We start from the raw sequence: 15,403 nt of genomic DNA, 5'->3' as shown, positions 1-15,403 counted from the left end.
TACCGCACCCAGGAAGGGTGTTGATCAGCTCGGCTGTTTTTGTTTGATCATTATTTGATCCTTTTTGTTCGCCACTTTATAGCACTGAAGAATCCATTGCACTCATCTCCTCCGAGTGCACTCACTTCAATCGTTGGCCACATTGACCTTCATTTGACCGTCCTTGATAGTGGGAAAATCTCCACTATTTGTTTCTATATCGCAAGGTCTGAAAAAGCCGCTATGAGTTTAGATACCTCAATAAAATGCGATACGTCAGCAATGAAAGAAAGGCGTGATGTAAAAAACAACAACCCGTGAACAGCTGTTACTATCACATGGAGGGATCGCATGCATTCAACTGTATAGACTCTTCCTCTCAATGATAAGGATTAACTGTCGGATTATGCAAAGTAAGGTATTCACAATTCATAGTTTCTATTTCTCATATGCGTGCATATAGTGTATTTAAAATATTTGACTGTATTTCTGTAATAACAGTGTAAGACAAAATGGTAACTATTTGACTGTGATATTTTGAGAAATAATTCATAAATATTTGACTGTGATATTTTGAGAGAAAAGTCATAATTATTTGACTGTGATATTTTGAGAGAAAAGTCATAATTATTTGACTGTGATATTTTGAGAGAAAAGTCATAATTACTTGACTTGATTCTCCACGATGAGAACAAACGTTAATAGGGTCACAATGTCCATATTTTGAATATATACAATCACTTAGGGTCACAATGTTCATATTTAGAATATATACAATCACTTAGGGTCACAATGTTCATATTTAGAATATATACAATCAATTAGGGTCACAATGTTCATATTTAGAATATATACAATCACTTAGGGTCACAATGTTCATATTTAGAATATATACAATCACTTAGGGTCACTATGTTCATATTTAGAATATCTACAATCACTTAGGGTCACTATGTTCATATTTAGAATATTTCCAATCACTTAGGGTCACAATATTCATATTTAGAATATATACAATCACTTAGGGTCACAATGTTCATATTTAGAATATATACAATCACTTAGGGTCACTATAATCATATTTAGAATATATACAATCACTTAGAAACACTATGTTCATATTTAGAATATTGTTACGAATCTCACTATCCAGGCTCTCTGCAAACTGCACCATACACCACCAACTTAAAGAACTTGACAACTCAGGTCTCCAAAGTAACGTAACACTGTAATAGTTGAATAAATAACAGCCAATACTGTACAATTGGCAACACATACACTGTACAAATATCTCTCCGATAACACCGTACCGCCGTATCAACTCTTGCACTGGCCTCTCCGTCTCGTTCCGGGCTTGCACTAGCTTCAACGGTTCAGGACTGACTTCACACACTAGGCTCGTTGTGTCGGACTCGATCGCAGACCAAGATCAAGACGCCAGTCATCTCAACTGTACTTGACAGTACTCCGCACTGAACCGTCGTAATGCTCCGTACAGAACCACACCGTTGAACTGTGCTGTAGTTGACAGTGTTCTGAGCCCCTGTTGTGAACCACTTTTCTCAACCGTCTTGACTGCGACACCTCCGCTCTTATGTAGGGTCCCTAATGGCCTTCTAGAACCGAACGGAACATCGCTCGACGTTTCTAGCTTCGTCACATGACTACATTCCTCGTGACGCTCCTGAGCTCTGTTCACGACGGCGATCCTTCCTGAACCGTCCTGTTGACACTCGACTCGGCTGACCGTCGTAACTCGTCACGGTTGACCGCTCGTCTAGCGCTGGCCTGGGGCGATTTGCGTCTGCTGACTACACTCACACCACTACCCCCCATCTGTGCCACCACCAGGTTTATAACACTGCCCCCTCCTTAGATCTGTCCATCCCGGACAGAATCAACCTCATGACATTGGCGATAAAGTTTCGTCGCTGCAGGCGGGGTCGATCGGTGACAGTTGGCTTGCCTGTTGAGCTTGACGGAGCCATCCATATTGCAGTCAGCAATGGTCGCTTCCTTCTTCTCCCATTGGCCTTCACCTGTTTGAATGGACGTCGTGCTTTCATCCTCATCCACTTTGAATTCAGAAAACGTTTTCTTCTTCTCCTCCAGTTAGCCTTCATCTGGCTGCATCGATGTCGTGGTCGTATCGCTCTCTTGTCGTTCGGTACTGAGGGCAGCCACTTGACACATGGAGAGGTGTTGGATGTAAGGGCTGGAGATACCAAGATCGTTGGCCAAAAATGTGACTTCATATGGCTTTGCGGCGAAGGACTGGGATGGATTTCAAATCCACAGGACAGAGAATGGTGGGACAGGTCATCATCGTCAGCCGTGTCTGGAGGACATTCTCCTGGGACAGGTTGGTAACACTCCACTTCATCTTCGGCCTCAGGCTTCATTCGGCTTTCTTCATCATTATCAGGACCTCTCTCTCTCTCTTGTCTCAGTATCGGGCCAATCGCCTGTTGGTTTCAGACTTTGTCGATGGCTTTCATCGTGCAAATGTCCATCAACTTCAACGTCAGGCTTCCTTGGATTCTCTTGACCACCATCAGGACTTTCCTCTCCAGTATTGGCAGCCTGACCAACGTCTGTTGGGTGCCGATCTGGCTGGTATCTTCCGACTTGCAATTGTCTCTCAACGACTTCATCAGGTATCAATGGGTTCTCATGATCACCACCAGGGATTCTCTCGCTGATCTTAGCATCTGGACGAACGTCTGTAGAGTCCAAGCCTCGCCGGTAGCTCTCATCATGTAAACGTCCCTCAGCAACAGGCTTGTAGGCAAACTCAGCGTTCTCTTGATCTGTCTATTTCGGCTCCAAAAGTCTGTACTCCTTGTTTTCGGATTCACAGGCAGCACCACCTTCATCAGCATTGCCATTGTTACTGCTTATTGATTCACAGCATTGGGCGGGTAATTGTTCAATGTCCAACGATGGTGAATCTCCTTCATCTTTCAAGTCTCCTTGGTCGTACAAGGTTTCTTCCACCACGTCCATCGCTTTCACCACGGGGCTTGTCACTTCCTTCACTGAGGTACCCATCTTTTTAATCTCTCTACAGAACTCCTCGGTGTACTTCTTCAATGTCACACCCATCTCGTCTAGCGTAGCTGCCATCTGTTCCTGCATGATACTGGTACTGGCGATCTGTTGCTGCATGCTACTGGTGAGCTGTTCCAGCAAGTTAGGTTCGACTTCAAAAAGATATGTGTCCGGATCTTCTTTTTCCTCCAAAATGTCTTCTCGGAGGCGTGCTTGTAAAGTTTCCTTGTTTCCACATGCCTTCAGCCTTCGTCCACGGAGTTCTTGCTTCAGTTTTCTAAATTCAAGTTCGTACAGCAGTTTTAGACGAGCCATAGTAGATCCGATCCAATTCGATTTCGATCCGATCCCACTTCTGACACCAGTTGTTACGAATCTCACTATCCAGGCTCTCTGCAAACTGCACCATACACCACCAACTTAGAATATATACAGTCACTTAGGGTCACTATAAACATATTTAGAATATATACAGTCATGTAGGGTCACTATAATCATATTTAGAATATATACAGTCACTTAGGGTCACTATAATCATATTTAGAATATATACAATCACGTAGGGTCACTATAATCATATTTAGAATATATACAATCACTTAGGGTCACTATAATCATATTTAGAATATATACAATCACGTAGGGTCACTATAATCATATTTAGAATATATACAATCACTTAGGGTCACTATAATCATATTTAGAATATATACAATCACGTAGGGTCACTATAATCATATTTAGAATATATACAATCACTTAGGGTCACTATAATCATATTTAGAATATATACAATCACGTAGGGTCACTATAATCATATTTAGAATATATACAGTCACTTAGTTTCACTATAATCATATTTAGAATATATACAGTCACTTAGGGTCACTATAATCATATTTAGAATATTGTTACGTATTTCTGATCTTCTGGCTAAATGTACTAGGCACACAAATAAAAAAAAAAACACTGCAAAGAACTTGACGACTCAACCTTCAGCTTTATATAACTTTATTGAATTATAACTATAACAATTCGTCACTGTAACATGTAGCGTATACGTCTTACATCGACTGTAACGGCTCAAGTCCACTCTCTTCTACTGTCTCGCACAGTAGACAACAGTAACGACGACTGTACTGACTCTTTTCACATCAAATCTCTGGTTTATTTTCAGTCCCTAATCGCCTGTCTATTGTTGCAAAAACACTGCTAGTATCCTCTGGAACAACATGGGAGGAAACATCACATCCTGTCGTTGTTTATACATGTCGATTCCAGAGAACACCTGCTGCAGTGTCATCTCGCTGAGGTCACACGTAGTGACCTCTAACTGTCACTGTTCATTCGTAACACTGCCCCCTTCTTAGATCTGTTCATCCCGAACAGATTCTATTTCACCACGGTACTGATGGAGTCGATCAACGTGGACAACCTTCAGCTTGGACCGTGGACTTTTCTGTATCCGGTAGACCACGTCGTTTATTCTTTTCACGACACGGTATGGACCTTCCCAGTCTCTTTGGAGCTTCGGGGATCTGCCTTTTCGTCTCTGTTGGTTATAGAGCCACACTAGATCATTCTCATGGAACCCCGACGTATTGGCCCGTTTGTCATACCTCGTTTTCATCAGATCACTGTTGGTCTTGATGTTTCTGCGGGCCAATACATGAGCATTCTCCAATCGTCTTCGGAGATTGGTGACATATTCAGTTGAAGACACTGGCGTATCTTTCGGAATCCCAAATAACAGGTCACATGGTAGACGAAGCTCACGACCAAATAACATCTTCGCTGGGGTATATCCTGTGGTGCTATGAACGGATCCTCTGTATGACATGAGGAACATGGGGATATGAGTGTCCCAGTCGTCTTGTCGGTCATCGGTAACCTTGGACAGATGTTGTTCTAGGGTTCTGTTGAATCGCTCCACCATCCCATCAGATTGCGGATGGAGAGCTGTCGTGTGAGTCTTTTCGATGCCAAGTGTCTTGCACATCTCCTGGAAAACTTTGGACTCGAATTTCCTGCTCTGGTCAGAGTGCAACTCATTAGGTGCACCAAAGCGACTGATCCAGTTATCCACGAGTGTTTCGGCCACTGTGATAGCTTCTTGATTTGGTATGGCATAAGCTTCTGGCCATTTGCTGAAATAGTCCATGACTACCAAGATGTATTTGTTTCCTTTCTTGGTTTCAGGAAATGGGCCTGCTACATCTATTGCGATCCTCTCGAATGGAACACCAACATTATACTGTTGCAAAAGACCCCTAGTTTTGCGTCGAGGACCTTTTGCTGCCGCACATATGTCGCACCGTCGACACCATTCCTCTACATCCTCTCTATATCTGAACCAGTAGAACCGCTGACGAACCTTTTCCAGAGTCTTATTGACACTAAGATGAGATCCGCTAGCGCCATTATGCATCTCTTTCAGTACTTCAGCAACTCTCACCTTCGGTAACATCAGCTGAAGGCGATTGGATGTTCCATCAGCTGATTCCCAAACTCTTTTGATGACACCATTGACCAACGTCAGCGAGTCCCACTGAGCCCAGTACGCCTTGGTTGCTACCCCCTTCTCAGAGATGTCTTTCCAATCTGGCCGTTGTCCATCTTCTTTCCATAGAAGAATGGGAGCCAGATCTTCATCTTGCATTTGTTCCTCTCGAATCCTTTTATCACACCAGGGTCCGAAAACATCTACTCCGAGCCGTTGACAATTGACAGCTACCTCCTTTTCTTTAGCCTTCATGCAGTGCTTACATTCTGATTTGCAGGGTCGTCGAGACAGTGCATCAGCATTTTGGTGAATTTGCCCTTTTCGGTGCTTAGTCTCAAATTCATAGGTTTGAAGACGTTCGATCTACCTTGCTACCTGGCCTTCAGGGCTCTTAAACGAAAGCAACCATTGCAGAGCTGCGTGATCTGACCTTAAGATAAATTTCTGCCCGTATAGGTACTTGTGGAAATGTTTTATTGCATCCACAGCAGCCAGCAATTCACGTCTCGTCACACAGTAGTTCCTTTCAGCTCTCGATAGGCTTCGACTGAAGTATGCGATGACTCGTTCAGCTTCATCCACCTTTTGGGACAAGACTGCGCCTATTCCAGTGTTGCTTGCATCTGTGTCGAGTATGAATGTCTTCCCTGGAATGGGGTAGGCCAATACTGGTGTTGAGGATAGTGTGTTTTTCAGCCTGTCGAAAGCTTCTTGACATTCAGATGTCCAAATAAATGGCCTCTTTTGTTCTGTCAGTTGATGAAGGACCCTACAGATGTTGGAGAAATTTGGCACGAAACGTAGGTAGTATGTACAGAGTCCCAAGAAACTTCTCAGCTCATGGATATTAATTGGCGTAGGCCATCGTTTCACTGCCTCAACTTTGTCAGGGTCAGTGCTGACTCCGTCATTTGACACAATGTGACCAAGGTACTTAACGTTTTTCCTGAATAAGGAACACTTCTTTGGGCTGAGTCTCATTCCCGCACTTCTTATCCATTGAAATACTTCCTTCAGATTTGCAAGGTGCTCTTCAAACGTTTTGCCAATTACAATAATGTCATCAAGGTAAACTAGGAATGTGGTCCAATGAAGTCCTCGTAAAACCCTCTCCATCAATCGTTCAAAGGTGGCTGGTGCGTTGCAGAGACCGAATGGCATCACAGTAAATTGCCAGAGGCCGTTGCCAGCAGAGAAGGCGGTTTTCTCTCTATCATTGGGATGCATTTCAACTTGCCGATACCCACTCTTTAGGTCGAGAGTAGAAAATACCTGGGACCCTGCAAGCGTGTCCAAAATATCGTCGATTCTAGGAAGTGGATAACTATCTTTATGTGTGACTTCATTTAGAGCTCTGTAATCTACACAAAATCGCATAGATCCATCCTTCTTCTTTACTAAGACAATAGGCGAACACCAAGGACTATTTGAGGGCTCAATGATTCCTTGCTGCGTCATTCCCTCTATCATGTCCATAGCTTCTTGTTGCTTTGCTAGCGGCAAGCGACGTGGTGGCTGTCGAATCGGTCTGGTGTTTCCAGTGTCTATTCGATGTTGTACCATGTTTGTCCGTCCGCAGTCTGCTTCATCAGATGGCAGAATATCTGCAAACTCCATAATCAACTGTTCTGCTTTGCTGTACTGCTCATCTGATAAATTCACTTTCATTTCTGTCAGGAGCTTGGTAATTTGTGGATTGAAAGGTTTGGTGGAATTAACTATCGTGATATCATTATTACAGTTTCTGATCAGGTCAAGAGTATTACATATTGCGATGGGGCTGTCTTTGGCGGCTTCATAGGAGAGGGCGTAGACCAGGGCTTCGCTGGATTTGCGCTTACCACTGATTATTTTTGCCTTCTTCAGTTCTGGATCTCGAATAGCATCAATGAATGCATCAGTGATAACGACGTCCAGAAAGTCTTGTGCTGGATATGCCAAATGAGCAAGACGTTCTATGTCCGCCTCTAGCTCTTGCAAGGTTTCACCGGAGCGTTGTTGTCGGGTTTTCAACTGAACTCTATAAACTTCTTGTAAATGTTCGTCTCCGTAACGGAGCTCCATAGCCTTAACAATGGCAGCGTAATCTTGTTGATTTGTTATTGACTGGAGCAGTTCTGCTGCCTTCCCTCTTAAAGCTAACACCAGAGCAGTCGCTTTCTCTTCTTCAGTGTTCCAGTTATTAACCTTGGCCGCTGCCTCAAACTGTCTTTTGTAAACAGTCCATGAGATGTGTGACGAACTGGCCGAAGGATTGTATTAATAAGTTGATGAATTCATATGAAATGACCATCACACTTGCCGGGGATTATATGATTACACTTGACAATTCAATGAAATGAAGAAAGAAACATCTCTCTGTATTTTCTTCAAACTTCTTTAATAACTTCTTCAACTTTCACATCAAATTAATTTCTTAATTCAATAACAACTTGACACTTCATAAATAAAACTTAAAGATACATAAAACTTCACTTAGTATAACTTCAACTTCAACTACTAAAACTTTACTTAATGGACCCGCTAATATCACAAAACTTATTACTAATCAAGAACTGAGCGAGGACCATCGCTCTACAAGAACTACTACTATGCGAGGACCCCGTCTAACTCACTTTCCCCTTATTTATACTTTCTTTGATCGTACGTTCCAGAATCATGGAACCTTCTCAGATAATTATTTTAGTAACTTTGACCTTCTAGAAGCTGACGTGTGCTATTTTTTCCTTAACCCCTTTCTTTGATTGGATACCTAAAATTAACTTGTTTACGCTGGACACTTGCACTGGTTTGAACTCGAGCTTCTAGAAACTGGTCGAAATAGGTCACAGACTCGACTCGTGACAGATGGATCCATCAAACACAGGCGGCTTTATCTTTCCAGAGATTTCGGGCACTAATGTTTTTGTTCTAGTACCCCGTTCCTTGCTCAGTTGTTCTCGGACATGAGTCCTTATCTCTTCCATTTCTTTTTCCACAGTGTTGACTCTCTGGTCAATCTTCTCGTTCATAGAGCTCATCTGTTCATTTTCATTCATGGCGTTTATTTTCTTGAGGCTCTCCTTCATTAAGTCCATCTGGCCCTGCATGTTACTCAGGATCTCTGTCATATCTGGGTTTAATTTAAATATGTATTCATCTGGATCTTGATCTTCCTCAATAAGGGCCTGTCTTAGGCGTTCTGTTAGCGTTTCTTTGTTACCGTTGAGCTACAGACCTCTCTCGCGAAGTTCTTGCCTTAATTCTTTGACAACAGCTGGTTAAGTAGTTTCCTCGAAGACATTTCAGCCAGAAAACATCCCACTTCTGACACCAATTGTTACGTATTTCTGATCTTCTGGCTAAATGTACTAGGCACACAAATAAAAAAAAAACACTGCAAAGAACTTGACGACTCAACTTTCAGCTTTATATAACTTTATTGAATTATAACTTTAACAATTCGTCACTGTAACATGTAGCGTATACGTCTTACATCGACAGTATCGACTGTAACGGCTCAAGTCCACTCTCTTCTACTGTCTCGCACAGTAAATAACAGTAACGACGACTGTACTGACTCTTTTCACATCAAATCTCTGGTTTATATACAGTCCCTAATCGCTTGTCTATTGTTGCTAAAACACTGCTAGTATCCTCTGGAACAACATGGGAGGAAACATCACATCCTGTCGTTGTTTATACATGTCGATTCCAGAGAACACCTGCTGCAGTGTCATCTCGCTGAGGTCACACGTAGTGACCTCTAACTGTCACTGTTCATTCGTAACAATATATACAGTCACTTAGGGTCACTATAATCATATTTAGAATATATACAATCATCTAGGGTCACTCTAATCCTATTTAGAATGTTTAGGGTTACTCATGCTTACTACTTTATTTAGTACAAAATGTGATTATATTCCTTGGATCCAAGGCCGGTGTTACCTATAGGCAACACAAGCTTAGGCCTCACGAAATATTTTGCACTGATATATAATAACTAAAGGACTCCCATATCTCAAATAGCTTAGGATCTTTTCAAGTCTAACTACGGCTCTGCTTGGGTCCTTGGAGAAAGTGTGCTTACAAATACAACCAGATAGTGTTCTAAACTAAACATTCCTCCTTAGGCTTTGTCAGGAAAGAAAGTCTTTCACATACATACGAAGGATAGCAGAGACGTCATCGTGTTAACATCGAGTTCATTCTGATTTTTCACCTCACTGCAGAATAATGACTCTGATATTTCTTTGAATATTTCTTGGAAATGCTGATTATATGTGATTTAAGAATTGTATTTTCTTTTTTTTTTTTAATCATGAGAAAACATGTGGATCTGTAAGTTTGTGTTGTTGAACTTAAATGTACACTACAGGTTATGTTTTTATCATGTATCATTGTGTACACTGTTAACATTGTTTTAGTTATGTATCACATAAAATGTGTTTGTGTATGTATGTATGTATGTATGTATGTTTGTATGTATGTGTGAATGGGGCAGAATTGTCTTTTAATAGCTTTTATATATTGCAAATTTTAGTGCGCTATTGTCCAATTTATGTCTGTGAACCAGTGGGGCGGGAAATCTGGGAGAAGATTATCCATGCTGCCTTTAGGGATTCGATCTCGATCCCCTTTGTTAGGTGGCCAAGCCAAGTACATAGTGCACGTTCTCTGCAGATTGAACTATTGGTCATACAGTTTAAATCCATTATTCTACAACAAACAGGTGAGAACTGGGTATCAAAATCGGCCCGGGCATTACCATATAAACCGGCCCACAAATGAATGGCATGTCATATCATGGGCGTAGCTAGGATTTTTTCGGGGGGGGGGGATTTTTTCTACCCCTCTCTGCAATGTATATGTATTTAATTAATCTTCATTACATTCTTACCTTTCATTCTTTCGGGCGTTGTTTTTTTTTAGCCTAGAATAGGTTCTTCTTTTAATTAGTGGAAAGAAGTACACACCACCAAGGACAGCTAAGAAGTCAGGGGGAGCGCTGTGAGCTCCCCCAGCTGGCCCCGGATCCAAGCATTATTTCCTTTTTTTAGCTTTAAAAAATGCATATTCTGAGGTATCTACAGTGCAATTAGCTTGCTACTCTTCCGCTAAAAAATTCAAAAACCAAATCTACTATTCACTGCACTTAATTAATGGAGTCCAGCGACTGGTAGAAAATGGTAACTATTATATAGTTTTGCTTTAGCTTTTGTATTGGAGGGGAGGATAACCACAAAACCCCTTTTAGCTAAGCTTAGGAAATTCGGTGTCTGTAGTTTGTTTAAGCTGGCTGCACTGAGGCATTAAGTAAAGTATCCTTTTCAGACAATGAGGTCTGTGGCAAGTTATGATTTGAATCCCCCTCCTCCAGGCTACGCCCATGTGTCACATTATAGGTGTAAGCCTAATTCACTTCAAAATATATACAGTTTGATAACGCATCGAAAACTGGATGTATGCGTGCATAGGATTACATATTGTATTTTACTTATACATGTATGTAGTCTGAAAACTATAAACAATACAATAGCAGCCATAATGAGTTTGAAACTTTTTGGTATTACTTATAGATTACAGACGTTTCTTCAAAAATAAGATAGTTACGTCCTGCGCATTTCATGTGTCAATCATGTTCTGTGATTAAAATATGCTTAGTCATTGGTTTTCTTGGTTGCCTCAGGCAACCCATTCCATTAAAAGAGGTTAGAGGGCACTTACAAGTACATTCTCAAAAAGGCGAATTGTATATGAATAGATCATAACCCATTATTTAAAAAATAAATATAAATCTCCTTTCATTAAATATTGGATGTGACAGCGCTATAGGCCTATAAAGTATTATAATTATTATAAGAATTTCCATCATTAATGACTTTATACTATGCATACTGAGCATATGTTTGCCATTAATTATAATAGTAAAAAAATGATTTCAAGCTAGGTTGTCTTTTTTTAATTAAACAATATTTTTTTAAATCCTTAAGTGTAGTATTTTTAGATCAATGTTATTAAAAATAAACAAAAAGAGAGCTTACTTTTTCTGTACAAATCTCAGAAAGAAGAACTCTATACCCATATTGAGTTGTAAATAAATTTGTTGGTTTGCAATTTGGCGGCTGTGTGTGTGTTACAGTTCATTCATATTAAGTATTGTTAAAGCGCTTCTTCTTCTTCCTCGTTCTCATTTGTATGTTGGAGGGTTCAGATGCCTAGACCAATATATGAGATGAACTTCGCAGTGGTTTCCAAATCAGGGAGCTCTCCATATAGTTTTCTTTCTATTGGTGTGTTTTGGGGCCAGTGTCTTGTACGGACCTCATGGTAAAGTGAACAGTTTTGAAGGATATGTTGTCTCATTCTGTTGTGTCCGGTCCTGAGTCGTAAGATTAAACGTTGATCTGGTCAGGATAGCTTATAATAGGCATCATTTTTCTTGTGATTCAGATGAGAGCTTGTCCATTTCTCATTTATTTTTTTTTTTTTTTTTTTTTTCATTTCTACAGGATATAGTACAATGTTTAATTGTGAGTTTGTTCTCCCACTCTTGGCGAGTGTGTCAGCCTTCTCATTTCCTTCTAATTCTATATTTGCTGGTATCCGTTGTATCCGTTAAAGAGCTTATTGTCGCCCCTTTTTTTCTTTTCTGCGTTATATCAAAGTTTTCTAACTTAACCTCTCTCGTCCCTCTTTTTCGTTAACTGACAATGGAACCATCAAAAGAGGGAATGGGAAGGAGCAAAAACAAGTGGGAGTGCCATCAAACATACATGCCGACCAGCAAAATGATTAGGCCAAACACAACCTCGAAGACATCAAAGCAGTGTGAAGTTCATGCCGCTCGTGCATAGCAAAAAGTACAGTCTAACGTTTTGCGAATGATAATGCGTAGGCTACAGTGAAAAGTGAAAATTGTTTGATATTCTTTAAAAAAATTAAGTGTAATAATAATAAAAAATAAATATCAATAAAACGTGTTCGGACATCTGTGTCTCGCTGTTGTCACATTTTTTTTTAAAGTTGTCTTCATTTGAAAAAAAAAATTCTTTGGTCGCGACCAGACCGGCCCATTTGGTACCGGCCCACCGGGCATTTGCCCGTTTGCCCATATAGCCAGTCCGCCCCTGACAACAAAATAAACGGTGAAATCATTTACATGGACAGCATTATGATTGCACAGAGTCTAAACAAAGCCTGTTGTTCGCATTCTAATTTTCACAAAGAAATATAAACCAAAAAAAGGCTAATACAGATTCAGTTGACACTATGAAAAATAACTTTATCGTTTATCTGCTCTGCGGACTCACAGACAAATTAAAAAAAAGCAACTACTAAAGTAAATAATGGATAACACTGTTCCTAACCCAAGCATGTCATTTTTAAAATAAAATTAAATGCCCAATTAGTGCTACAAGGTCTTATAAAGTACAGTATTTTATTATGAAATTTATTATCCGTTAAAGACATTAGCAACTAAATAGTTTTCAGTCTTCCGATATTCATAATACGTATTATTTTCGCTTCGTTTAATCGCAAACACACTTGTTTCTTCAAAGATGATTTTAACATAAAAGGGAAAAACTTTTAATGCATATACGATGTTAAAAAATACAATTAAAATTGACAGTGTGCTCTATTTCTTGTAGGCCTATAAATATTCTGTCTACTTACATATGTGTTGTTGTTGCTAAATCTTAACGAGAACTCTGTTAGCAAAGTCTGGGGACATGAAAGACCAAATACAAACAAGGCAGTAGCACACAAACACACTGCAGTGATCTTGTTCCTTCGAAGTAATAATAAAACAATCCTTGAGGTCACAAAATATTTGATTCCCAACATGATTCACAAAGAACTTGGCGGATTTAAAAAAACAAACTTTGATTCATGTGTTTAGAAACAAATTGTGTTTTTTTTTCTTCTCTTGGCACAGTTAGATTACAATTAAATTATTTTTAATTAATTGAATTTTTTTTTTTAGTCTAAAAGATTTTGTCACAATTCAATTGCATTGAAAAAATGACAATCTGCTTAATGTCCACTTTAAGAACGAAAGCTGATACATTAAATAAATTTTGAAAAATCTTCACGTTGAGACGCAATATCAATCAATAAATAAATACGAGTTGCTAAGCTAGTTTGGTTGATATCCACTCTCCAGTCAACGCATTTCTGTCTACAATAAAGTGTAAGCTTTAGGGGTTTTTTTTCTTTTTTATTTCAGTGAAGATCGATTCGTCGATAAGGAAAGAAAAAACATTAACACATTTTTCTCTACTTATCGTAGTTGATATCTGAAATAAAACTGAGCCCCCGCAATTAAGTTGAAAACAAAAATTAAAAATGCAAAACAGAAGTTAGTATTTATATTTGTTTTTTGTTTCTGGCACACCGGCACAATTTAGGTCATGTCCCATAAACCCTCAAGGGTCATCTCCACAATGGAAGACAAGGGCTAAAAGTTACACAACTGAGGACAGGAGTCAATAAAAACAACAGAAAGCTTTATACTGAGTAAATATTAAAAATCCTTTAAAATAAAAAAAAACAACATCAAAGCTTATCTAAGGGAAAGAAGTCCGCACTAACAACTATATCTCGCAATAATGTAAAAGTTATTTCCTTTATTTGATATCGCACTTATCTAAATGGATGATACCTTCATATTTAGCCCTATCTGTGAATAATGAAGGATTTATTTCCCTTGTTGGTAGCAAACATAGTAATTAATTACAACTAATTAATTGACTAATTGTTTTTTATTGATTCATGTCATGTCTATGCCAATGAATAATTGTGCAAAGTTTCAATTAGATCTAAGAATGGGTGTGGGACAGATTTCGTGACGAAACTTTTTACCAGACAGACAGACAGAGTTAATATAAGCATTTGTAAAAAAACAAAAACAGTGAAAACATATATAATAAATCTCTCAATGTCTAATAGAGATTTACTACACTTGCAGTATAATGTCATATAACGTATAATGTCATATGATGTATAATGTCATATGATGTATAATGTCACATAATGTATAATGTCACATAATGTATAATGTCATATAACGTATAATGTCATATGATGTATAATGTCATATGATGTATAATGTCACATAATGTATAATGTCACATAATGTATAATGTCACATAATGTATAATGTCATATAATGTATAATGTCATATGATGTATAACGTCACAGTGTATAATGTCATATAATGTTTAATGTCACATAATGTATAATGTCATATGGTGTATAATGTTATATGATGTATAATGTCATAGAATGTATAATGTCATATAATGTATAATGTCATATAATGTATAATGTCGTATAATATATAATGTCATATAATATATAATGTCATATAATGTATGATAAGATTTATTTATGCTTGTTTGTTATTTCTTACTTACAAGACACAAAAGAAAGTGACATTTTTATTAAGATTAGCAAAGCAAATTTTTTTAACAAATAAAAGTACTAGAAGATATAAAAAAAAAAAGGATGTACACTTCAAATCTGCTAGGCGGCTTCAGGAACCTTTTTTTTTTTTGTTGACCACTGCAGGTAAACAGAAAATGTTTCATATTTTGAACAATAGTAAAATTAAATTACATTAGCGCAGTGGTTCCCAAACTTTTTTGTCTCGTAGACCCCTTGCCATATTTTCTGGTTCTCGGTAGACCCCCTGCTTATCTCATATTGCATTTTTTGCTAATTCATCAACATTAAAAAAAGCAAACTATTTTCTAACTACTTTGAGATGAAGAGTGAAAAGGTAATTGAAAGCGACATAGTAAGTAAGTGTACAGTAAACATGCAAAGAGACTAAACCGCTTCCACATGACATGTCTGAGAAAAATACTAAATGTCAAATGGCA

General features: G+C 38.8%; 1 protein-coding gene across 1 annotated transcript in view; it reads right to left on the bottom strand.

Annotated features, from left to right (window-relative positions):
- The window catches only part of LOC106058072 (extracellular serine/threonine protein kinase FAM20C-like), a 54,938-nt gene extending 41,219 nt beyond the window's left edge, over positions 1–13,719 (bottom strand). Inside the window, exon 1 of the mRNA XM_056020695.1 lies at positions 13,193–13,719. Within this exon, the coding sequence (XP_055876670.1) occupies positions 13,193–13,363 (171 nt within the window). The 5' untranslated portion in view covers positions 13,364–13,719. The remainder of the gene's footprint in view (positions 1–13,192) is intronic.
- Positions 13,720–15,403: the final 1,684 nt, after the last annotated feature.

Source organism: Biomphalaria glabrata, chromosome 2, assembly GCF_947242115.1.
Source record: "Biomphalaria glabrata chromosome 2, xgBioGlab47.1, whole genome shotgun sequence".
Classification (NCBI taxonomy): Eukaryota; Metazoa; Mollusca; class Gastropoda; family Planorbidae; genus Biomphalaria; species Biomphalaria glabrata.
Note: the sequence above shows the minus strand (reverse complement) of the source record. Positions and strands in the feature narration are given on the sequence as shown.